At 40.2% G+C, this 27,109-nt stretch overlaps 1 protein-coding gene across 1 annotated transcript in view; it reads right to left on the bottom strand.

Moving 5' to 3' along the window:
* The window catches only part of LOC145994472 (dynein axonemal heavy chain 1-like), a 1,132,367-nt gene that overhangs the window by 302,039 nt on the left and 803,219 nt on the right, over positions 1 to 27,109 (bottom strand). Inside the window, exons 43-45 of the mRNA XM_083130607.1 lie at positions 25,428 to 25,530; positions 12,530 to 12,658; positions 9,426 to 9,546 (exon numbers count right to left, since the gene is read on the bottom strand). Of these exons, the coding sequence (XP_082986733.1) occupies positions 9,426 to 9,546; positions 12,530 to 12,658; positions 25,428 to 25,530 (353 nt within the window). The remainder of the gene's footprint in view (positions 1 to 9,425; positions 9,547 to 12,529; positions 12,659 to 25,427; positions 25,531 to 27,109) is intronic.

Below are 27,109 nucleotides of genomic sequence, written 5' to 3'. Positions count from 1 at the left end.
GTACACTCTAATTAACTCAAGTCTCAGTCTCGTCTTGAATTTCCAAACATCTGTCTTGTTCTTGTTTTTGGCAATTCCCTAGAGTCTGTTCTGGCTTTCTTCCTTATTCCGTGCTATCCCTACAGCCAACTTACACCCAGGAAGTCCCGAATCATTGACGTTTTGCTAAAAGCAAGTGAGTTGGTAGAATTCCTTGTTGTACCATTTAAGATATTTTCAGTCAAGTACCCAAACGCAATCTTCGTGCTGACAACCGCCATCTTGAAAAGTGTGTGGCATTATGGATATTTTTTTGATTTGTTATACCTCGGGAATGGTGGCATTTATCAACGTCCGGCTTTCTCAGATATGCTCCAAATAGTTAAACTTTCATAATATATCAATAAATCTAGTTTTCAATAAAACAAAAGTAGTAGTTTTGTAGAAAAACGCATTAAAAAAAACATTTTATGTGAATAACTGTGAGTTGAAAGTCCAAATTCACAACCAAACGATAGGATTTTATAAAGAGAAGTGCCTGATATCTCGCCTAACTTAAGACATTCAGACATCCCCGAGGAATAATTTCCAGCTGTTTCCCAGAATGAATCATTCTCCCCCGCAAATTGAAATTGATGAGGAAAGTGCTGGAACAGGATTCGCAGAGCTTCCCGTTGATGAACTTTCCTCGTCCTTCATAGTTTGAGGAAACCCTCATCTTGGAAACTTCAAGCGTCGTTGACAGTATGTGCAAAGTTTCCACACCAATGGAATGCGAGAGACAATATGCTGATGTTAGACAGAATCACAACAGTAGGAAAGCGAAAATTGTCTCATGCCAATACAAGGCTCTATCTCTCTCTGTCTCTCTAGATGTTTCTTGATTGAATATGAAATGTTTTGGATGTGTCAACATTCATCACTTTCGGAACTGGACCTTCGTGTGACTGTCCTCTGCATTAATATAATATTTTCTTGTCTTTTCCTTTTATTACTAGTGCGTATCATCCAAACATTATCTTCCCAATCTCAAATTTGTATATTTAGTTCATGTAATGTAATACTTTCAACAATAAATTGTATGTATTTGGCAACACTGACGTTGCTATGGTAACAAAATACGACGGTTACGGGTAAGAATTCAGAACTTTAATTAACCACAGAGCTCTGCATGTCCCTGAAATATTCGGATGGACAAAATATTAATTATACGATGTTATAACAATACGATGTTATTTCGTTGTGCGAAGAAAAAAAAAAAATGTGAGGACCTCTCCGATGGCGCAGTGCTGGTAGCGTTATCGTCTTGTAATCAAGGGGTCTCGTGTTTGATTCCCGGTGGAGGTACGTTGCGGTTCGGATCTCACTTTAAACTGTAGGTCCAGTCCGATTAGCCTTACAGTGCATTAAGTGAACTTAAAACACCAACTCAATCAATCAATCAAAAAAATTGTGGATATTTGTTAATTACAAAATACTATTTTAATCATTCCTTAGTGGCATTCATTCAGTGTTTGACAAGTGCAATTTCGCGCGTTACGAAATAATCCGGGCTGTAGTTATGACTGCAGGGGAAAAAAAATCAAAGACGTCGAGGAAAGAAATAAGCGAACCGCATTGCCGGTCAAACGCAGCCGCTGTCTATTCGACAGCAGTTCCGAGTTGGCGACTCAAAATTTATGTAGGGGTGTAGCAAATCACGAGACAGGTCTCTTGTGATAAACGCACACGCTTTGAAAGTTTATCGATGTGGTAACGTGACACCCTGTATTGTATCGGTATGACCTGTGCCTCTGGAAGCCTCAGACCTCAAGTAACACAATTTGATGAAAGTCTTCAACAGATCCGTGGAGACGACCAAAAATATTTATGACCTTGAAATTAAGTTCTTGAACAAGTTTCTTCAGATTATTGTTGTGCCAAATGTTCGCGTTTTAAGTCCACTTTATGCACTGTAAGGCTAATCGGGACTGGACCTACAGTTTAAAGTGGAATCCGAACCACTATGTGCCTCCACCGGTTATCGAACCCGGGACCCTTGATTACAAGGCGACGACGCTACCACTGCGCCATTGGGGAGGCCCTTGAACGACTCAAGAAATAATTAAATTGTTGTACAGCTACACTCATCCACCATCCGAACGTGGCGATTACTTCAATTTATGACTCCAACGTGTCCCGTAAAGGTAAAAAAAAAGTTAAAGGTACCCTTGAGCGTGGGAACACGTATCAGGGATGTATGGGGGTGATGTAGAGTATGTGATGTAGAGTTATATAGTTCCACATTTTCTTGATCTCGGCCATAGTTGGGATGATGTAATCATCATCACTCCCGGCCGCCTTTACCACCAGGTACCCATTTACGAGGCTGGGTGGTCCTCACATTCGCGCAGAAACAAGGAAATGACTTAAAAAATCCTGGTTCAGATTACCTATTCCGGGATTCGAACCTGGGTCTTCCGCGTGCTAGTTAGATACTCTATCAACTTTTTTTTTAAAGAATACCCATATGCGTTAGTATCCCCCGACAAACACAACATCCATGTCCAAACGCGTTGAGCTAACCACTCCGCCACCGCAACTTGTCCCGTATGTAATGTTAAGTGTTCTTCTAACATGTGTCGGTTTTACCCAACGGTTTATCATCCAAGTTGGGAGACGATGACAATGTTTTAACAAATATGCTCAGCTCTTATAGAAAAGCTGGCCTCTTACACAGTTTTTTTAGTCTGTCCTTGCCATTTTTAATGCGCTTTGTTTTTGTCCTGTTCAGTTCGCTTTCCAACCTTGCACTTCTAATCTTTCTCAAGCGGCTCTTGCCATCCCCCTCCCCTTTTAACTTTAAGGTAAGGTTGTCTTAGATAAAGGGATTTTTACTGGTATGGCAAAGTGGCCATATGTTCCGACAAACTCAAGAATTTTAAACCCTTTCATTCAATGTACAGTATATGAGCTATTGTAAGCAGTTATGAAGGTTTCGTAATCCGCTCCCAACACCAAACAGATAACCCCAAGAAACGGCAAGCTAGAAGGTTACCTTAGAGCAGGTCTCAAGGTATCTCCTCTCCTATACAAAGAAAGAAGGGTCGTGTATTTCGCTTTGAATGACCGGTGAAAAAAAAAGGAATTCAGGCCGACGAACAATGACTCCATAGACACCGGTTCATCAATATTGCACGCTCCACATCACGCTTCGGACTTCCACGAGAACGGAAAGGTCTGCGGAGATTTCCATCTGTTTGGAATCTCGCCCTCAGGAGCGGACATTTGAAAGATGAGAAAGTTTGATGATCCGTGGGGTAAAACGTTACGCTGTAGTCGCTATGCCGGGAGCTGTCCGGAAATTTCGCTTTGATGTTTTGGGCTTCAAAGGCGGGAAAAGATGGGTTCTGTAAGGCCAAAGTACTTGTGGGAACGTTCTGCTGGATCGATGTACGTCGTTAGGCAACTATCTCAGAGGTAGTGAGTTTCCAGTCATGGCACAATGTAGGTATCTGATGTCTGGCAATCTATGGAATTTCAAATTCCATTCGGTGATAAAATTATCACGTTCTTCCGGCTAGTGGCGTCCCCAAGATCTAGAAAGTAGGGCGATGATGGGATATGGAACTTACTGTGGGGGTACGATGTGAACAAAGTCGAAAGTTAATGCAATTTTATGAAAAGCATGTGTGGTATTTTCATTTACATCCCTTTTATCTCTGTTTCATATATGCACAACTACAATACATATGCAGAAAGAGAGAGGAGAAGAGAGAAATAGATAGATGTCGAAAGGGAGAAGGAAAACAGTACACAGAATTGTGTGTGTGAGAGAGAGAGACGGGGAGGGAGAGAAAAAGAGCAGAGTGCAAACGAGATCGAACGAAGGTAAAAACGATGATAGCGCCTATTGGCGAATAAACAGTGTATCTTCGCGGAAAACAAATAGTGGTTCACTCTTTTACACCTTTAGCAGTCCAGTCCTCTGCTCTATTTATCCCTATTAGAATTCTTGCAGTAAGCAGATTCTATTATCTCCAGCCTATTCGATTGGTAGCATCCTTCTTAATACTCTGCGGTCGTTTCTTCACCCCCAAGTCCTCCGAAAGTATTCCTTCTTAATTTACGTTCTAAAGTTCATATAGCTCTATGCTACCATTCTCTACTTTCTCTCCTTTGTATTTCCTGCAAATAACCCTGTTATTTAATATACCATTCTGTACTGTCTTTCCGTTTCTTTCCATCGACATAGCCCTCTAATACCATTTATACTTCCCTTCTCTCTCTCTCTGTTTCATTTCCCCATAGCCCTCTGTTTCCCTCTTTGCCTTTCTTTCTTCATAGCCCTCTGTTGCCATTCTTTACTTTCTTTTACTAATATTTATTTTCCTTGCTCATAACTAGGGCTCGGAAGTTGAGGAAAAATCCTTTTTTTTCTCCTAGTGTCCGAAGACGAGGCCCACCATAATATATGTTCATTTTGGGTCATTGTAGGCCAGAAAAAGGTGGGTTTTATTTGTCCTTTTTGCCTTTTTCGGAGTTTTATGGCTTATTGGTCCTTTTTAGCCTTCTTTTAGGTCTTAATGGCTTTTTTTGCAACTTCACCTTCGTTCAACTACGTTTTTACTGCCCATTCTCAATTCGAATCGGCATAAGTTCATCACCTCTTAAACATCCTTTCTGTAGCAAAAAAATAAATATATATATATATATATTTCAACCACTCCTGAAACGAGAGAAAAACATTTTTGGACGACTGAAGCAGGTACGGTACAAGGTCCTCTAACCGTAACTTGTCTGACAGGTCGCGCTGTAAGTGGCAACTTTCTTTTGTTTTGAAGCTTTGAGTTTTTTCGCACTGTGTGTTCCATACCACCAGACTTTTGTATTTTTTTATTCATTAATATGTAATTAAAACTGAAGTTATTAATTAATTTGGATCAGATTTATATGTCCTTTTTTCCGTTTTTAGGTCTTTTTTGATATTTTTAGGTCTTTTTATAAGTCTTCTTTTGGCAATTTATAGGTCTTCAACTTCCGAGCTCTACTCATAACCCTCTGTTTCCGTTCTATACTTCATCTCCTTCTTTGTTTTTGCTCCCACACAACCAACTGTTGCCATTATCTACTTTCTTTCCCTAATCCTTTTTCCTTCTTTATAACCCTCTGATTCCATATCTACTTTCTTTCCCTCCTTGTTTTTCCTATCACTTAGCCCTATACTTTCTTTCCTTCTTTGTTTTCCTTCTACATAGCCCCCTATTATCTTTCTCTATTTCCTTTGTTTTCCCTTCCACACGGACCTCTGTTACTATTCTCTACATTCTTTCCCTTTGTTTTCCCTTCGTTATGGTCCTCTGTGTCCATTTTTCTTGTCTCAAGACATATCTTACTCACATCATCTTTCTTCAATCAATCGCTTTCCAAAATCTCTTTTTTCCTTTAATTCCTTAAAGCAATTCTTGAATTCGCACCCTATTAAATCACTCAGTTCTTTCCAGTCTTCGACAAATCCTCATCTCAAACCAACATCTGTTAGCCTCATGATACAAACCGACGCTGTTTTCGCAACAAATGAGCCGAATCAAATTTCACTACTTCGAAATCGCGGAAGATGCGTTTCCCATGTTCTTTCTAGCGAACATAGATAAGGCAAGTGACACGCGAACAGTACACTAATTGGAGAAACAGTAATTTCCTTGAAATGGAATGTGTTTCTTAATTATAAACATGGCAATTAAAAGCGGCAGCCTGTTATCATAAAACTTTTCGAGTGTTGTTTTTGGTTATCAGTGCAGAAGTTGTTCTGATTGGCTATGGGGTATAATAATCGTTTCCTCTTGAAAACGAACCTTCGGCATATCGTCATTAACGCACGGTTTCACAGGACACAATTACAAGAATCAATGCTGTTAACATTTTGTGCGACTAGGATTTAACTTCTAGCATTCACCAATTACCCAGTATTTGTTTCTTGGAAAGAGCCCCTTATCATTAAAAATTCAATTATAATTATTTTTCACGTGGGTAGTTATATGTAACAAATTAGTAATTTCTCAGAAGTGAGCAGAGAAGTTAAAACCAAAGAAAAACATTAGTGAACATTTAGTGGCAGTTACAATATAACAGGGGTTTTCAAATTATTAGCTGTCGTGTCTCCCCTCAATAGTAATAATAAAAATAATAATAGATAAATACATGTGATGTGACTATGAAAGATCAACATAAAATCTCTTCATGTGTTTACTGTTGGTACATGTACATTCGCCTCACTTAGTACTCCGGCGGTTTGTTTCTCTATACAGCTTATTTGCAGAAGATACAATTTAACATACAAGTGTATCAATATACACTGCATAAAACACAACTTATTACTAACTTCGTTGACCCTATGTATGATTAACGCAGGCGATGTACAGTTTTCTAATGCTTATGGGCTGGTGTGATTTCATTCAACCATACGATATTCATGAGATAAGGTAAGAAAAAACGGATTATACACGTTAAAAACAGGCATACAGCAATGTTTGGATTTCTGCATTTAATTGTAGAACTGTTTGTTCTAACAATGCGCTCAATGTACGAAAGGAATCACCAATTATGTCATCTTTAATCTTTCTCTCACAAAGCAGCAACTTCCTTTTAAAGGCTGCCAACTTGTCTGAAAGGTGCAGGATTTCCTTGTACCTTGTAGAGTAAATTCAGAACATTGAGTGTGTGGAAAATATCAGAAAGGTATGCCAATTTCTGTACTAAGACACTATCAAGGAAGTTTCCAGCTTTGGCGTGGTTTTATTCTAGAAGGTGGCAGTGCAGTTCCTGTCAAAGTTCAAAAACACGGGAGATGACAACCGATGGACAAGCAACGTGAGTTGAAATGATACAGATAAAAAAAATTGATGTCAGCTTTCCTGGCGAAGAATGATGAAAAGATGGATATATTTTTTGTGAACACGTTTGTGAATTTTTACAAAAAAAAAAAATTTCTCGTAAGTTCTCGCGCGTGCCCTGTGAAACTTACAGTTTGAATACCACTGCTATATAGTAAGAAATTTATATTGAAGTTCAATTGTTAAGTATCGTAGACACCTCAGTTGTATGTTGTGCTGACGTTAGCGAAGCCATTTTTGAAATGTTCTCCCCTTTCCAAAAATCGCTACGATATTCCAAAATATGAAAAAATGTGTGTCCTTTGAATTCCTTCTCAACTGCTGACGTCAGTCGAAGGTGAAACAGAGTTTACTTTGAAATTTTCCAGCTCGAATGTTGCATGTAGGTTGGTTACAATTGTTATTAGACAAAAATCATTTCAAAGGTCCCAAGTTGGAATACCAGCCTGAGTTTGGATGTTCTTTGTGAGTAACACTTTATCTATTTCATCCCTCATCGTCGCGATTAGCCAAAAGTGGTAGGAAAGCGAAGTAAATTAAAGCAAATAATTAAACAACGATCAATAAAACAAAAAAAAACATTGTTGTCATCTTGTATCCTTTAGCCATTACTGAAGACACCAGGCATAATAAACGAACTCGGTGGGACCTGAAACGTTGAAAAGTTTTTTTTAAAAAAAAAATTCTTAGAAACTCGAAATGATTAATTCATTTTTTAATAATAGAATCCAAGAGTCTCTCCCCCTAAGTGCTTCTGCCCTCAAGGAACATCCAGGTTCTAAAATAACTTCCTGGAAGTTACAAACCAAAGCTCTAAGCTTCAATGCTACATCTCACTCGAGGTCAAAGACATTGGCTAGTAACTCGTGAAACTTTCCGACTCTCACGGGCTCCTCTTACGACAGAAATTACGAACATCTCGGCTGTTCCTTGACTTTACCATTCAACCTGTCTGCTTCGATGGCATCAGAGTTCATTACAGAATATCAATAAGCCTCCCCCTCCTCTTTTAGAACAAGCGAAATCGAAGTGGCATTCCACATCGATTTAACTTTAACCCGAAAGGATTTTGACCTCTTGGCATATCAAGCATCCAATTTCCTCCGGAGGGAATGCGTACTCCAGTGCATAATGAGACGGGAAACAGACAATTGAAAAAAAAAAGTTTGAACTTAAGGTTGTGTCGCCCCTGTCAACACATACCTTTTAAGAACTAATCTATTCAGTCTATGTTATAAAAATCTATGTTGTTAAGAATTAGTGTTGAATATTTTCTCTAAAGATTGTTAGCTTTCTTTCCATAAAAATGTTATTGTTAATGTTACAAAAGATAATGAGTTGTTTAACTTAAATCAGGAAAAAATGCTGAAACGATGGAAATCTAAAACAACTATGTAGTAACCATGGTAAATTGTAAACAAAATTATGATATAAAAGAGCTAGACTTTTGTAAGCCTGGGGGACATTCTCCTGGTCGCCGAAAGGCTGATGGTTCAGGAAACGTTGGGTAATATCTTGCTTTAATCTTCGGATTGGCTGGTGTACTTGTACTCCATTTGGTAGATATTCCACAAACCCAACTCTAAATAAGGCGTTCTCCTGCATCAACAAAAAGACCAGGGTTATGAACTTTGGTACAACTAATAGGTTTAGGCCAACAAGTTGTATCGGGTGAATTGTCTGTTTGAAAAAGTGTTTGTATATCATCGAAAGTTTAAATAAATCTTCGAGTAAAAGATCTTAATGATCTTTCATTTCAAACCTACATAGGTGATAATTAAAAATAAATTCTACACCACAGACCTCGCAAGGGCTTGGTCCTACTAACCCTTAGAAGCCTTTGAGAAGTCCGATAAAAGGGTTGTAACCGACTAACATAAAGCCCTAAAGGCAGAAGGTGGGTGTCAAGGTATAAAGCAATAAGGGTTTTAATTGGAATAGAAATATTCTTACAATTAAGCAACCAAAATCGCTTACCATGAGTTATGGTATAAGTTGGTGTTATAAGTCAACTGTACGCATAGTAACGCTAATCAGGACTGGACCTACAGTTTAAAGTTGGATCCGAACCCCTATGAGTCTCCACCGGGAATCGAACCCAGGACCCCTTGAGTACAAGGCGAAGACGCTACCACTGCGTCATCAGAGAGGCCCTAATTATTTCACGAACTTAGCCTATATCCTTCAGTTATGGTCACTAACATACTATTGCTCAGTAATAAGACATATTCATTTCAACTTTTGTTGCATGTAAAACTGGCAGTTTGAAAGCTTTGAACAGTTTACATGCTTTGCCTGCACAAATATGCTTCAAGAACCAATGTGCCAAACTGTATTCACAATAATCCGATTCACTAAATTGTGAGAATACCAAAATATGTGGTTTTGGAAAGCAAATTTTCGAGGCTGATAATAATAATTAACTTTGTGGTGGCGTCCGAAGGTACTACACAAGGGCGGGTTACCACTTATGGAATTATTGGTCTGCGGCTCTTTGGCATTAGTGGCAATACGAACTTCATGACCACCCCTCGTATAACTAACCATCTAACCTGGAGGAAACGGTCTACTCACCCACTTCAATCCGTTTTATGGCCTCCACAATCTCCCCTTTCTTCTTGCCCAGTAGCTGGGAGAAGCTCCCCAGCAGTTCCAGGTACGAGGTGGGAGTCACGTAGTTGTGCCTGCTCAGCTCCTGCAAAAGTTTGAGAGCATAATATAGTTGCGAAAATATATCTACATGGTTAACAATGAAACAATACTACATTGTTGCTCCTGTTCACGTTGGCAACGATTTCGACTGCTTCATCAGATGAGCAAACTTGCATTCGGAATTCCCATGTACGCAATAAGCATTCCATTGCTGAAACATGTTACAAGAATCAACAATGGAATATTTGTTTAGTACGTATGAAGAACATATCAACCATAACTCGCAACACGCCTCAGGCTGTGTACGTAAGTTTTAATTTAGTTATACTTCATGTTAGTTATGTAAAGACCGTCATTGATCTTTACTCGATTGTTATTACGTACATTTAATTGAGAGCTGTCCACCAATAAGGGTTAATTAATATGTTTTGTGTGTGTGCAAATGTGTGCGTGTGTGTACTTCTTATTCGTATGTTTTCTATGCATTAGATTTCCTATACCAACACAGCCATTAGGAGAACGCGTATTTGATTTATTGATTCTGATTTTATGGGCAAATCAGCACATAGGCTATTTAATTTCGTCACGCAATACGGAGATAAACCCCTCATCTAAAAGAAAATCGAGGACACACCCCTAACAAAATAAAATATGTCTGTATGAAACTTCCTTACTCAATTGCTACAACTAATTCATTCATTCATTACTTAACAAGAACTAAAACTGTACATACTTCTCTCAGGACTAAAATCTAGTTACCTCTAGTATTAAAAGCTTAGGCTGTAAAGGGGCTCTCAGCACACAAAAGGACAAACACCATAGAAGATTAACCTGGCCGTGAATCCAGGCGCCAGAGCCTCGTTGGCTTGCAGGATACTAGGGTGTACTACTGGAAGTGAGGTTGACTTTCGGGTGCCTTACCAGTATGGCAAAAATATAATAATGTTTCACTTGTAATGCATTAATTGACTCAACTAAATGTGTAAGTTTATCATCTTTGAAATGATCTTGTCTGATTTTCCCACTTGATGCATAGCACGGAACATCAGCTGCTAAAAGTGATCTTTTATGCACACCAAAATGTACATCTTTTACAGTTTATGCACGTTATTGTGTTATTGGAGTCAACACACATATATCTGTCAATTGACCGGCTCGTGCCTAAAATAACAGGTGAAGAAGTACATTTATAGGCAATGAAAAACAAATAGTAAGTGTCAGTGCCCCCCCCCCCACAATTTAAAACGTCTTTTTTGTCTTCATACGTCCATCTGGAAAATGGTGTCTGCAACAAATTACACACTAAGTCATTTACTGGGTTCATTGTACAAACCACAGCTCAACACATGAACGCAACACACCATAGGAAACGCGAAACACGCATGCGGAAGAAGATCTTGCGAGAACGCAACGATTTTGCCACAACCACTGGATGCAATGTTTTCTGTCGACGAGAGAACTGCTGCACCTAGATGGCGACACCCGTTCAATTCCAACGCTAGGTGACGTCACCGTCTTCCGCAACCTGGCGGCATCTGCTCTTGGTTTGTTTATGCTACGACGAACTCTTCACGTGCATAGCGCCGAGCGGCGTATTATTTGAGTATTATCGTGTGCGTTCTGCTGGCAAATAGTTTAATTTAACAAGCAAATGAAAAATGTCAATATTAATTTGAAAATTAGGTGAAAATATCTGCACTTGTTGCACTTGGCCAGCCGCCATTCATGAGAGGTAAGTTTTATCAGCATCTTTGGCGTTTAGATCGCTAACGGCAGATTATACTCGTAGATATCAGATATAAATTTAAGCATTTGGTGTTAGCCAACCTCGTTGGGTTCATTTCCTATTAGAAAGGTTTTGCAAATTACAGCGTGTCCGGAAAAAGATTGTACCTATTTCTTCTCTTTCGTTCTAGGTAACCAGCGTGCGGAGAGACATGTAACAAGCAGCGATTGAAACTAGACTGCAGAAGTTTCACTTGAAATAACCACCTTGCGCATACGGACTGTTTGTGGAAAATGGTGCTGATCAAACAACACAAAGGGTTTTATGTTGCAGAGCTTGCGAGAGATGTCTGTAATCATAGTTCAACAGTGTTTTCGGCGCCAGTTTTGGATTGATCCGCCTCATAAGAACTCCATTAAGCATTGGTTACGCAATTCCTAGAGAACAGTTGCCTGTTCAAAGGCAAAAGTACTGGTCGCCCATCATGTGTGATCGAAACAGTGGATAATGTTCGGCAAGCGCAGTCTCAGAAACTAGGTTCGAAAAGCGAGCCAAGAGTTGGCAATGCCCCACTCGACGGTATGGGATACTCTTCATAAGCGTTTGAAACTGAAAACTTACAAGGTGCAACTTGAGCAGGCACACACTGAGCAAGAGCAATTCGCTCGATCATCACAGTGTGAGCATGGAGGAATAACCATTCCGCTACGAAGGTCGGCTGAAAGAACTTGAAGAGATTATCTTTCATTTGTTGTAGAAAAGCATGCTCGTACAACATCGTGTGGCTGAGAATAAATGTTTTGGAAATTGTGCACCATTTTCGAGGACACCCTGTATTTCGAGAGAGCATCAGTAGTTGCCTTAGAGGGTGCTGTGTAAGGAAACACATTACCGTGAGGTCATGTTGAACACGGTTTCGGCAGAACTTTTACACTGACGGATGTTTTGGCGATGTGGTGGGCACATTCTATCAGGAAAATCATTACGTTGGTAGAGAATGATGTGCAGAAGTGCTACACTGAAAAATCCATTGTTGAAAATTTAGCACAGAGCACTACTACGTCAGGGTTCTCGGGTATTTGCAGAACTTTTAAAAAAGGTACTCTCGTTTTCAGACACCCTGTATATAGGGGCGGGATAATGGAGTTGGAGCATCGCTGGAATAAATATATTGTTCTTAAGTCACACTAAGTTGAAAAATGAAATTAATTTTGAAATTATAAATTCGTTCTTTCATTGTTAGGCAGAACTTTTCAGACTACCCTCGTATTCAAGGAAAAAATACAAAGATCACACTTACTACTAAGTACTGTATACTCTTGTGTACGACGCTCTGGTGCATGTACTTGCACACTTCAACTATTCCGTCCATGACGTCATCGCTTACATCCAGATCGGGCATTTCGTACAGGAACTTATTGGCCACAGACTGAAACGAAAACAAATAGAAATGATTACTTTTAGTTTCACCGAACGAACAACTAAAATTTCTTACACATTTTTTTTTTGAAGCAAATGAAAATATAGACAAAAACCTCTACTTGCGTAAGTTAAATTTTATGGTTGGTTGGATTTATGCAACCATTCATAGTAAAATGTAGTGAAATATGGCAAACATTGATAAAAATAAGCGCTGTACTATTCAGGTCCGAATTTAGGGGAAAGCTTTGGGGGCTACAGGCACGGACCTCCATCTGCAAAATTAACTCCACTGGAAGAAAAATGCTTTGAAAATGGCCACAAATTACGAAAATGTGGTATAAATACGTACAAGTAATGTAAATAAAATAAATACAATTCGTTCTTTGGAAGTAACTAGTTATAAGCAACGCAGTTACTTGTAACAGTTACATTTTTAGGAATTCCAACTGTAATGTGTTCTTGATGATTTAGATTCCATATAGTTGTTCGTTTAATGAACTAACTTTAGAGGAGAAGGTGATATTGTGAGAAAGTGCTTTAATATGTGAATCGCTGTAACTGTTGACATGCCAGTCATGTCACGTACAGAAAGCTCAAACCAACTTCGTAAATTTATCTCTAATCTGAGAATGACTAAAAATTGTAACGATTTAGTGGCAAATGATCCCATTGATTTGATGCTGTGAGAGCCCCAGAGCCGCTTTTTGCAGGGACAAAGCCAGAAAAATTGCAACCTTAGGTCACAAATTCCGGGAATCGAACCCGGATCTTCCGCGTGGTAGTCAGACGTCTTACCGACTAGACCACCCCGAATTCAACAACAACAAGAAAAAATCAATGGGTAGCGGGTGATGAGATGTACCAAATCAGATTACAATTTTTAGGAGAAATGGTACAATGTTCTGTTGCATCAATTGAACAACATTTTACGAAGCAAAACGTTAAACTTAAGTGCAGTACCCAAGGACATTACAAGATGTACAGTCGGCGGCAATAAAAATGGGACATCTCTATCATGAAATACTAATTTCCCTGCATGGCGTTATGTGGGTTGCCCTACGGCGTTGAGCGAACTTCAATATAAAACTTTCAATGGCAAGTTCTGCCACCGCATTAGAGTTAGGCAAAACACACAACGCCATGCCAAGCAAAGTATTTCAGGATATCGGTGTCCCATTTGTATTGCCCGTGACTGTACGTGAGCATAAATGTTAGTGCCAATAAGCCCCTTTCCACGGCAAGAGGAAGCCGAGTCGATAGAGGAAGAGGTATTGGACTGATCCCCTGAAAGGACTAATATTTCCTGTCACGTGTACTTCAAAGCCGTCTTTCAACGACTTGTGAAAATATCTCATACCAAGGAGAGTCACACTGAAACGGCACCAAAGAAAATTGAAGAAAGGAGGGGCTGAAAGTTTTTTCTTTTACATTTGTTTGTTGGCCAATTTTGATCCCCTTTCTTTTGTACGGTCGTTATGTTAGAAAAAAGTCGTATCCTAGAAGAAACCCTAACTGCTCTATACACACAGGTCTTCAGGGAACAACAAGAGGGAGGAAATACACAGCGGGGCAACACAACACAATGACCTTCGATGAATAGACCCACAGACAAGAGCACCAACTTCCTTTCACATCAAGAAAATAACAAGTGACCAATAAATAAATCCCAATGTGTATCAATGGGGAACTTCCATCTCTTGAACAAACACGTCAATCCACACAAAAGTCTATTTTCGTTTTCTTGTTGAATGGCTGCGAAGTGGTACACAATTGTCGGATTTTCTTGGGTGAATTAAGAGAGGTGATGGGGAGTGTTCAAGAGACAGAAAAGGTAGAGTTGCCAGATATCCTGTATTCCACATGTTTTGATGTCCTGTAAAGTTTATGCTATACTGTACAGGGTTATTCATTAAGAAGCCACAAGTTTTTTGATGCTATGATGTTATTGTGGGGAACGTGTAGAACATATGGTCTTTATATGGGTGTATATCTGTGCCTGATCTCCACAAGTTATTATTCGAAAAGTCCCGCACACAGGTAGCTCCACTTCTAGAGTGCTGCGGGGGGAGGATTTTGCTTGAGTGCCAATTGGTTTGAATTAGCGTACGAAATTGAGAGCTTCTTTGCTCGAGCGAATAACGCTTGAATAGGAAAAAGGACTGACTGATTAATTTGGTGTTTTAAGACCACTTTATGCACAGTAAGGCTTATCGGGACTGGACCTACAGATTAAATTGCGATCCGAACCACTATGTGCGTCCACCGGGAATCGAACCCTGAACCCCTTGATTACAAGGCGTCGACGCTACCACTGCGCCATCGGGGAGGAATAGGCAAAACGAGTGGTATACGCTCGAAGACCAGTAGTATACGTATAGATGTAATTTGTCTGTTGTAGTGGGGTCTGAAATATGCATCGTGAAGTGAAAGACGAAGTGAAATTGAAACTTAAGTGAACGTCATCATCTTCATGTTAAAATGTACTTTAGTTTATCTTACTAATTCACAGTGATATATGAAAATGAAATAGATGATTGTGGGCTGAAACTACCAAGACGGATATTTATTGTCTCCTTGAAAAATGTTGCATGGTTTCTTTCTCTATCTATCTCTCTGTATAAGTGTGTGTCTCAGAAGAGACCAGTTACAGATCTTCACGAATGACAAAATATGTGCAATAAAAGGAAAACAACAACAATGAAAGACAAATGTAAGGATGACATGACATAATTAAACAATTTCAACTACAGTAAAACCCCGTTAATTCGGACTCCGATAAGCTAGACTTCGCTTAATCCGGAAGGTAAATAGAAAGCAGCATGGAAGGTTTTAAACGTGGCTAGAAGTCAACAAGAGAACTTCCCAAAGAAAAGGCAGTCAACCACTGATGAAATTCTGTTTCCCGTAGACTTTGTACTGTACTGTATAGAGTGTATTTAAGCCCATGCCCTTTAAATACACGATAATAAACGTGTTTTGTTGCTATAAACGGAGTTCTAATGCACTTTCTTTTAGTTTATTTCCGTTAATCTGGAGTTTTGTTAAACCGGTCAATTTATCCCCCCATTAACGAGGTTTTACTGTATTTCAAAATTTGACCTTTTGAACCAGTTCGTAAAGGAATTAGTTTGTTACTTTATAAATATCTAATATACAACGTTGTATATAAAAGTAACAAATGGATCCCATTTCATATACATAAATATATTTAATTTTTTATTAATTTATTTTTATATGTAATGTAATTAATATGTAAGTCATGTAATAATTAACACGTGTGTGTGCATATTAAGATCATCCTCCCCCACCAGTTTTTCATCCTCTCGCACCCTGCTCTGGCCTTTTTCTATATCGTCCCAGCACGAAATTGACCAAAGTTCACCTTCAAGCGTGCATTGTCACGAATGGAGCTTTCAAAAGTACTTTGTCTTCCCAGGAGGCTTTGCATCAACACGACGCGGAAAACAAGTTCCGGCAGCGAAGCAGCGGAAAGTCAAACGCAAAGTTCCCGCTGCCAAAGTATCCCCAAGAGACGAGCTTTAGGTTCTGCCACTTGCAATACGGATCAATGTTAGCTTCGCTGCTTAGGTTGCACACTAGGATTGGGAGGTTTTACGTGTTGAAGTCATAGGTCCGAAAGAATTGGCCTTATTCGAGTCGGCCCCCGCGGCCGAGCGGTTTGCTCACCGCGCTAAGACGCCAGGGGTCCCAGGTTTGAATCCCGGCATCGGTGTTATTTGAGAGTGCCCCATCCTCAACGTCGCGATTAGCCAAATTATGCAGAAAAGCGACGTAAAATAACCTAATTCAATCAATGAACCTTGTGTCATTCTCAACCAACGGATCGCCATGCTACCTGGCTTACGCCGCGATTGAAGGATAGCATCACTTCTACGCCTTTACACCTTTCTGAGTGAAGTTAATAAAACTGCACGACCAAAATTATGGTAGGCGGTGAGCTATACGTCGAGGCATGCAGTCCAGGCGAAATGAAATATTTTCGCCCACGTGTCACACTGCTGCAGGTGCGGTTCGGTCACGTGTTTGCTGGTCACTTACTTAATCCTTTGGACTGTGCGCGATCGTTATTGGTTCCTGACAGTAGCGTAATGAATAAGCATTGTGCACAACTACAACATTGTGTTGTGCGCTCTATTTCTTGAAGAAAAGAAACACATTTGTTTCCTAAAATATTAATTCACGTGTATATTAGGTATATACAAGCAGAGGGGGATTTGCCACTAGGCTAACCTAGAGGCCGCACAAAACTGAGACGCCGAAGGAACAGGTGACATAGACAATCAACTATTGAAATTTCTTAATATCTTGATAATATCAAAATAAAAATTTGTCACGTCTTTCTTCTTGCTTATTTAATGAAAGTTTAATGCATAATTTTTAATCAAATGTGTTACGGGCTAATTTAATAACTAACTAATTAACTCAATTAACTCAACTGAACTGAGCTTAGCAACGCAACAACGAAGAATCGCTCGCCTCACCTGCTGGGCGAATTAAACATTACATGAAATATAATACGGTCAGGATAAGTGCCTAACAGTCGGAGTTACCGAGAATAAACCTAGGAGGATTTGATTTTAAATACCTGAAATGACGTTACATAATACCACGGTGTTTCTGAATATACACATATATTAAAGCACAGATAAATAGACATTACATCTTGCCCTCTTTCACTCGATCTCACATTCATTCTCTCATTCTATGGCATATTGCGACAATATGACAAATACAAAGGTTAGATTATTTACTACTTTGACCATACTCTTGCTATGTCTTGGCTACATTGCCTTTTACAATTTATCGTTTAGGATTAAGTGAATAATTGTTCCTTGTGCGAACCCCTTCTATCTTTTCTGAAGGTATAAATATATTCAATGAACTATTGTTTGCTGATAACATAAACTCTGATCTAAAACATTGTTTGTCCGTCGGAATACCGATGTCTAGGGTTGCCATAGCACTGATTTAAGTTAAGCAATGATTTGATTTACGCAGATTCGCGGTAGATAGTCGTCATCTTTCTCACACACGCACATGGTTGGATCTTACCTTCGCTGCATTCCCTCTGACCTGGGTTGGGTGAAGGTGGTCCTACAGTTTTGGAAGGCCCCCACACTCCATCGTTGCACCTCGCGGTTATCCTGGTTGGCGAAAGTGGATCAGTCGGCAGCTCCATCTGGCCTCATCGGATCCTGGCTTCACTCGTTCACTTCGCAGGGACGTCCAGGACGGTACACGCACACTGTCGACTCCATACGACAACTTGCGCAATAATAGGTCAGTTCCTCGCGGACACTCGTAAGTACAGATACGTGACTTGGGCGATGAGACGAACATACGCGATGGGCCATTCGCGGTTTCACATGGATATCAAATGTTATTAACTTTTACTACTTAGGACGTAATGGCCGCGGTGGCTCAGTCGGTAACGCGTCTGACTACCATGCTCAAGGTCCCGGGTTCGATCCCCGGCCGGTTCAAATCCGGGAACTTTTCTAAGGTTGGAAGCGGCCCCGGCGCCCACCCAGCGTCGAATAACATGGGTACCTGGGGGAAACCCTGGGGGGTAAAGGCGGTCAGGGGCGTGATGCTGATCAAGAAAGTGTGGGGCGTTACCTCCACACCCCCTATACGCCTTCATGGCGTGGTGCTATGCACAGGGGAGCACTTTACCTTTTTTTACTTAGGACGTTGTTTCGGACGATTGACACAGGTGACGTGTCTGGCGTTATTCTCACATAACCACACGTATGTGCACGGATGCGTTGACGGCGAGGGGGAGAAGGACCCCCTGGTTCTACTTTGCTCTACTCCATGGCTCTGAAACACTCACTCGAGGAAAACAAATCCAGACCTCGCAGCTAGGTCGCGCGTAGCTCACAGTCCGGTGGCGATTCTAGGCAAAACTGTGCAAAACTGTGCAAAACTGTGTCTCGCTATTCCAAATCATCCCTTTTATTCCAGATTTGAACGTAGTGACGCTGTACCCTCTATGATCAGGTGCTTGTTTATTGTTTCTGGTGCTTTGACCGTTGTCCTCCTATCCTGGTCAATGCTCACTCCGGTCCTTAACCTCTGGTAGCAGCCCCTCGCGCAGAGATTAGGCTAACTCTTCCTCTTTTGTATTCTACACGTTCAGAGAGGCCAACTCAGTAGGGTTCCGTCTTCCTTTCAATTCATCGATGAATCTTTAATAATTCATAACTCCCGTATTTCTGTTCTGATTAGGCTCAAATCTTGGAATCAGTACTTTCATGATGTGTTCTTCCGCTGGTTGAAATCTCATCCAATTCGGTCCATTGGTTTAGAAGTTGCATTTTTCTTGTTATTCCCATAAGAATGCATGTAAATCCGAATTCGGGCGAAAAACGGTGGTTGAGCAAGCTAGTGCTGGCTAAGACAGTTCGCTAGACACCTGGATTCGCGACGGTTATTAATATTACCAATTGCAATTAATTCCTACTAACGGGCAATTAGATTAATTACTTGTCACTCAATATTTGACCGTTATAAATGTGTCTACATTTTCAACTTTACAAGTATCATTGATACAAGGCATGCAATTAGTGAAAGTGTAATATCATGGTAACAAAACTGTTAATAATAATATAGGCACGGTCCAAAACAAAGGATAGTCTAGGAGCCCAAATTTTATAACTCCCCCCTGTATACGAGTATGAATGAATGAGTCAAAATTTTTGGGTGCGTCGGCACTTAAGGCCATTCTGCACCCTTCAATATATTCGGGGAAATATCATCTTACCTAAAATAGTGTCTTAAGTGGTTAAAACAAAGGGTGTAAAAAGGCCCTTGGGAAAATTTAAAGTACAAGGTTGTAAAAAGACCAGCAGAAAACAAACGCAACACATTAAAAAGTCAGAAAAAACTAAAAGTCTCCTTACAGACGGTGGAAGAGTCCAGATCTTCGCAAAAAACTAAAAACATTTGATAAAATACTGCTGTCATCACCCAAGAGGGATGACAAACAGCCGGAAAGGTTAAAAGTCTGCCGGAGGTAAACAAGATCGGCACATTCAACGAGAATATGCCGAATTCTTAAAACAATATTGCAAGCAAAACACAACGGAGGGTCCTGCCCTTGCAACAAGTGACCATGAGTTAGACGACTGTGTCCAATACGCATTCTGGTTCTCGGCGAGAGGGACGGAACGAGGAACGAATACGAGTATGAAACATACATGCATGTAATTGATTGATTTCTTGAATCCTACTTCGCTTTTATGCTCCTTTTCGCTAATCGCGAAGATGAGGACTCCTCGATGGCGTGGTGGTATCATTGTCGCCTTTGTATCAAGGGGTACCGGATTGGAAATGCACACAGTGATTCTTATCCCGCTTTAAAATGTATGTCCAGTTCTGATTAGCCTTTTGAGTATGAAATAGATTTAAAACAAACGCTCTCTCTCACACACATACACAAACACACATACAGGAATACAGTGTGGTTTGCAAGATTGCAGTACAAGAGTATTCTACGTGAAATATAATTTTGCATTTTGATGTCTTGAGAAAGGGTCACCTCTTAAACACACATACAAGTAATTAGAATTAATGTAAAAACTGATACACAACGTCAGTATAAGACAAAACACAATCTGTGAAAAAAATATGAAAATGCACTGCCCCTACTAACACGTGTCTCTGAAGACTAAAATACCCAGTAAAAGGGGCGCTCAGCACATGTATGGACAATACACAGGACAACACACAACCCTACTGAGCATGACTGTCGATAGAGATCGAGACGCCAGAGCCTCGTTGGCCGTCAAGACTGCAGCTATGTACATGAAAGTGAGGTTAACCTATCAAACCACTTCCACAACGACCCATCTCTGCCTCCTTGGGTTCCTTCTGCAAGGACCACTCCTTGCGTCCATAGAGGTTAACATTGTTTGCTTGCGGCAATAAACTTTCTGTAGGGTCAGTTGTAAAATCTTTTATAAAAAATTACTGACTCTGATACTACGAAAAAGCATTTTAAAAAGTAGCAATAAAACTGAGTCACGACACCTGCGCCTCCCCTCACCGCAAGGGTATTATCTACGCCACTGGTTCCCGACTATGTTATCCTGGACAACACCACCTAAAGAACAGCACTGCAGGCCTCTTAGTAAAATATGTGAAGTAATGGACCAACAACACCTCGTTCCGAGCGTGCACGAGCTGGGAAAATCTACGATGCGTGCAGTCCGAGGTTTTCAGGCTGGATGTAGGAGAGACATTCTGCGTCATAAATACATCCAAAATCAACCACGAATCTAACACCTAAAGTTTGAGCTCTGAACGTATGGTCTGAAAATGCAATCTCCATGTACCTATTACTGCAGGGGATATGTGACAACTTCGTGCGTGTAATTTTGGTTGAAGAGAAGGAATGAGTTTTGGAATACGTTCCTCGACTAAAAACAGGTCTTGCTGAATTTGCATCATGTGGCATGTATGATGCCATAAATCCAAAAGATCTTTAAGAGTAGTCGTACGAAAATATACAAGATATTGTTTTGCTCATATGAGGCGTTGCGGATATTAGGGGCGAAGCACAGGGTGGGCGACAAATAACTAGGCATTCAAAATTTGCTGTAGTTTTTAATATTTAAGAAATCTGAATGAAACTCTCCGTATATACATATACACTGTACATTATGGAATAGGGTTACATGCGTGCATACGATTTTCACAATAAGATGATCTTTTGTCATATTTTCAGTAAAATAACGAACAACTTGACCGTCCAGGATGGAGCTCAGATTGCGGAACGCTAAGAGGTGTGGAATTCAGTTATTGCTGTGCAACCGAGACTGTGGTCATATGACGGTTCTTGTCTCCGGCCGGATAGTTGCATTTCTATCCTTCACTATACGCCATCATAACTGAATTGCCACCATAAGTGGTTCGTTATTTTACTGAAAAGATGACGAAACATCATCTTATTGTGAAATTCGTATGCACGCATGTAACCCTATTCCATAATGTATATGTACGGAAAGTTTCATTCAGATTGCTTAAATATTACAAAAAATAGAGCAAATTTTCAATGCCTGGTTACTTCTTGGAGATTTCGCCGGTCATATTGCAAATGCCTGTATTCGCTCGTTTCTCGTGCACTGTTCTAGTCTAAAGCACATCTCAGAGCATTAGAGGCGTGGTACACTCCTGTGAGATATTACATGAGTTCTTACCCCCTATACGCCTTCATGACGGGGTGCTATGCACAGGGCAGCACTTTACCTTTTTTTTTACTTTTATCTTACAGTCTTCAATGCATATGATCCAACAATGAAAGAAAAATTTACCTTTGTCAAGTTCGCATCTAATATCCACAACGTCTCATACAACAAAAAGGAACAAATGAGATACTTTTGATATCTCTTACAGTATAGGAGATATAATACCTTTCATTGTGCTTGCAGTGAACTTCCTGTAGAATTTCTTCTGTGAAAAACTTATACACAGAGTGCCCAGATTGACTTAAACGTTACAAATCATTGCCAAATTTTTCGCGCGAATGCGTGACGCGTACTTATATTCTGCCGTGGCGGCGCTGCAGTCCCGAAAATCAAAATGTCGTCTGTTCAAGAGAGACAGCTTTTACGACATGAATTTCGTAGTGCAAGTGTAGTTCGGGGAGAGAACCCTCCATCGAGGCATGGAACGTCCATGAAAGCTCACAGAGCCGGCAAATTCCGTCGTGTACTGACACTGGCCATTTTTCTTTTAGGAGCAGAGGATCACAGGGAATTAGTAGCATATAACTAACTAACTAACTAACTAACTAACTCTCTAGCCTTCTTAAACCAGAAGGTTTATGCCTGCGCAACACAAGCCTTCCATCTGTCCCTATCATGGGCAATATCAATCCAATCTTTTCCATCCCTACCGATTTCCTTTGGGTCCATCTCAACGTTATCCCTCCATCTTCGTCTTGACCTTCTTACACGTTCGTATCTGCATATGCTTCAATAGTTCAGAATATCTCAGTAACCCATTTGCTACGAGCTCCTATCTTTTAATGGGACGGTACTCATCCACACTGTAACCACCAGCTGAGTGATTGTGTGGAAACAGAGTTTCTTCGTCGTCGGATCTGACGCGGTGGACCGACTACAAGTTCTCACCCGATTCCTGAACATTACGCACCTAGACTTTTCTTCTGAAGGTACCAAAATCCGTGCCCCCCCCCCCAAGAATTTCGTGTGTGCAAGGAGAACACGATTTTTTCTGTCACGTCCCACATGTTGATAGACATTTGGTTACCGACCAACTTTTCCCCGTGCACATAAGAGGAGCATGTGCGGAACTGTGTTTTCCCCCAATAAAATTACTGAGCTTGTTTCCAAATCCTACACCTTAGATTCTTTATATTCCATTATTCACTTTACATTATCAGGGTGGCCACTCTAAGATCCTAATAAAATTCAAGTATACTTACTGGTTTTCAAGGCGAACTTTCCAAAAATTCTCTACTTTCGTACTGCTTTCTATCACCACCCACACACTAACGTATACAAATATATTAACAATATTAGGGGTCTGTGCGATTCGAATGTATCCAAAAATTATAATTCAATTTAATTGAACGGTATATATATTTAATTCAAGGTGTGGGATTACATTTTCCATTTCACATACTCAGACTAGAAATATATCTACAACCACCTGTCACATATGTTACTTGATATAGTATTCTACGAAAATTGTTAATTGTATAAGAATTTCAAACTCACATTTACCTAATCAACTTCAATAAATTTTATCTTGCAATCATCCGTCTGTCAGATAGATTGTTCTGCAAAATACACTAACAAAGCAAACGGAGTGAGAGAAGTCTTTTTATATTTTCCACACAGCTTTCTTTTCTTTTCCTTCATAAAAATAAAGGATAAACTGTGAAATATTGTCTCATGGCACTAATAAATATGTGTAATTTCAATATATTTGGGATTCTAAAAAGGTGCACTTTTTCACGTCTGCGGGAAAAATTCAAGCAGAATTCACGCATAATTCTTGGAGCCAATAATTCACGCATAATTCTCGGAATTCAAGGAATTCCCGGTGAGTGGCCACCCTCTGCTTATAATTATCCAAAACGTGCCAGTCCCATGCCGAACAAACTGTACTTCATACATTAGCTATATTGCTTGACATCAAGCTTGAATGAATTCGTAAGTAGTATTTTTTTCCATTATGGCGTACAGGGTGCTAAAGCCGAGAGCCTCTCATATTTCAAGTCCTGCATAGTCCATTTACTTTCGTCTTCTGTTTCCAGAACAGTAAAATTCACGCTTGTTAATAGTGTCAAGTGCAAACCTGTTGTCCATCTCTATCAAAGCCCTTGCAACTTTTGTGGGTCATAAAATCCGTCGTGGAAGGTTGTGGAGTGCCATAACATTATGTCGACGGTTTTATTACCCCCAAAGGTACCTGTAACTTCCAGCACTCGGACAAGTCTTCTTCATTTCCCCAACGGGAGCTCTGAAAGCAATGAACGGTCAACTCACATACAAGGAAGGAGTTGCTGACGACAACTTTCAAGAAATTGACCGTGGAAAAGAGGCCTAACACAAATTATTCTCCACCAACTGGAAGAATAAGTAAACAAAATCAGGTGACTTGTGAGCTTGTCTATTGGTGAGTTCTTAATTCAGTTTCCACATATATAAATTGGCAGTATGTAACACAATAAGGTCCCACAACTTCACTATAATAGCTAAAAGTAACAGGCCGTTCTCATACGGAGTTTTTCAAAGACTATAAAAATATTTTAAGTTACAATTATATAGTTAATCCACAATATTTTATTTTCACTGGAAGAAAATTACTGCAACGAGCAAGTCACTTGACACAACTGGATTTCCTACATATCCCATATATTTGATTGCATTTAATTTGATCTTACGGAGTTTAGGAATACAATCCCCGCCCATGGATGATTGACGTCACAAAAATAACCGACCAAGTGTGAAAATAGCGAGGCAACCAAACTTAACTAGCTTAATCTAACGTTATTAAAAGTAACAATAGGAAGAACACGAAACATGATTTCTCTACTGTGCAGAAGTGTATAGGAAGTATCGTAGGAGTCAAAACGTTATTCGTCGAAGTGCAGGAACTGTGTTCAAGTCTGGCGAGAGAAGGGAGGACCTGGTTCGCCCGCCATACTTGTGAAGGAGCGTTCTGATATGCACCTGTGTACAGCTGAGCGAGCAGCGGTACTGTAGCGTTGTAATAGGGGCGGAAAGGAGCGAGGCAGGAGGCTTCATCGGTCGCGTTCGTGCAAGTGGGATAACTCACGTCATCTGATTCGCGAGTAAGAGTGCATTGTTGTACTGTAATCATAGGAGAAGAAAGAGGTGGTTTCCTCGTAGTACTCTTGACTTCTCAACGCACGTGAATCCCCAACTACCTGTTCTGATTCTTACTGGCCTTGAGGTGAAGTATGCAGGCGGAAATCTCGCACTCAACGGATCACCCCGCAATTATCAGCGAGATACCCTTGAGTAGGGAAACTAAAAAAGAAGCAGCGTAAAACATTCTACATTATATGGTTCTTCCTGATAACACGAACGTGCAGTACAATTCAAGCGCTTCACAAAAAATACTCAGACACACCTTATCTACTCAAATAAACATGCAAGGGCGCGACTAGGTTCTTTACTGGATTTCTCGCATGGATTTTTGAGCACACTGGAGCGTCTAGAGAAACCCAAAATGAATTCATGGCTGGGACTCACCTGCAGGGCGCTGTCTGGCCACTCGGAGAACCAGTCGATGGTGCAGCAGTTGACGAGCGCTGGAAACTGGCGGAGTCTGGCTCGGAAGATCTCTCCGAGAGGACTGCGGGAAAGAAATTAACACAGTGTAAGAGCTGCTTGGAGAATATTATTAATACTTCGGGCAATTCTCATATCATATGCGTACTAGAGAAACTAATATGAGGTGAAGTTACAGTTCGTCGCGTGAATTTCATACTTTCACACATTAATTTTTTTAGACACGCACGAGAGCGTGGACCTCCAGGACGCTGTCATGACGCGAAGGGATGTGTGTATTAGTTTTTGTCCCATGATGTAGTTCGTCAATTCATCATTCATCTTCATCGTCCAAATGGTAAAAAAGCGACGCATTGTAACTGACATAAAGAGAGAATTGGCGACCCTCACATATCCCTTTATGTTCAAGGGATTCCGGGTTAGATCAAAGAAACGGCCAAAATTTTATGAGGTCTAAGAATTTAGCAGGCAAACTGTTCATTACTATTATCATTCTTCTTTAATTCGACATACTTTCGTTGTTTTAAGGAATGGAATTCTGTTGAATTAAATGTAGATGTTATTGACATTTTTTAAATTTCAATTGGAGATCATCACATTGTGGAAAATAGACTGAATAAATATGGTGACTGACAATTCACCTACTTACCTTTGTCGTCGGGTGTACATCTTTACAAAAAAGACTGGAGGTTTATGAACACGTTGATCTCTGCTGCATTAACATTTTCAAAGAAGATACCAACTCAGTCAACTAGATTGCTATTACAATGAGGAAACTTTGATTAAAGTGGTTGATTATGGAAGCATCATTAGTTTGGACGATAACAAGGAACCGTTGGAGGGTTGGAACTAATCTTGAGCGAGATATTGGAGGATAATGACCTATCAGAGATGCAGAGATTAAGGGAAGGGACCGATAGTGCCAGGATAAGGATAATTGATATATGTTACAATATTTTTTTTACTACAGTAGGATGATAATGGCAGCCTCGACGATGAGTGGAACCTCTCATCCCATCGTCACGTGACTTAAAGGGTAAATATCTTCTCTGTGGGTACTTTAAAACCACCTCTTGTACTCTGAACACTGTCCGCAATATTTGTTCAAATCACTCGATACAGTTTCTTCCACCTGTCCAACGTTCACCCAGCGTTGTATAAAATGCGTACCTGGAGGAAACAATGAAGGGGGTTAGAGTGAAGGAGGCCAGGGGGCTGTGTGCAGATCACATCACCCACCTGCGGCCGTGATCAAGAAAGTGTGGGGTTGTAACTCCACACCCCATGTACGCCTTCATGGCGTGGTGCAAAGCACAAGGGAGCACGTTACAGGGGGACAATATTTCTCGCCATGGTTGCGTTGCGCTTTGCGATTCATATTCTAGTATCTGAGTAATGATAATATCTCACGGTGCTGAGTAGGGATGGACAAATCTGGATTTCTTCTATGGACATGATCGTAAAATTAAGACGAAACTTTGATAATAAATTCTACCTAAAAAATGGACAAAATGTTAATACTCTCTTTCCGAAATTCGGTTTTCCTCTGAAATCTGGGTAGTACAATTTCCGAATCGAGATTTTAAATTTTCCGGAATCCTGATATTTTTGGCCATCCTTAACGTGAAGGTAAGATGTGCTAG

The sequence above is a fragment of the Lepisma saccharinum genome, chromosome 10 (genome assembly GCF_977018435.1).
Source record: "Lepisma saccharinum chromosome 10, izLepSacc3.1, whole genome shotgun sequence".
Lineage (NCBI taxonomy): Eukaryota > Metazoa > Arthropoda > Insecta > Zygentoma > Lepismatidae > Lepisma > Lepisma saccharinum.
This window is presented reverse-complemented; position numbering and strand designations above follow the sequence as displayed.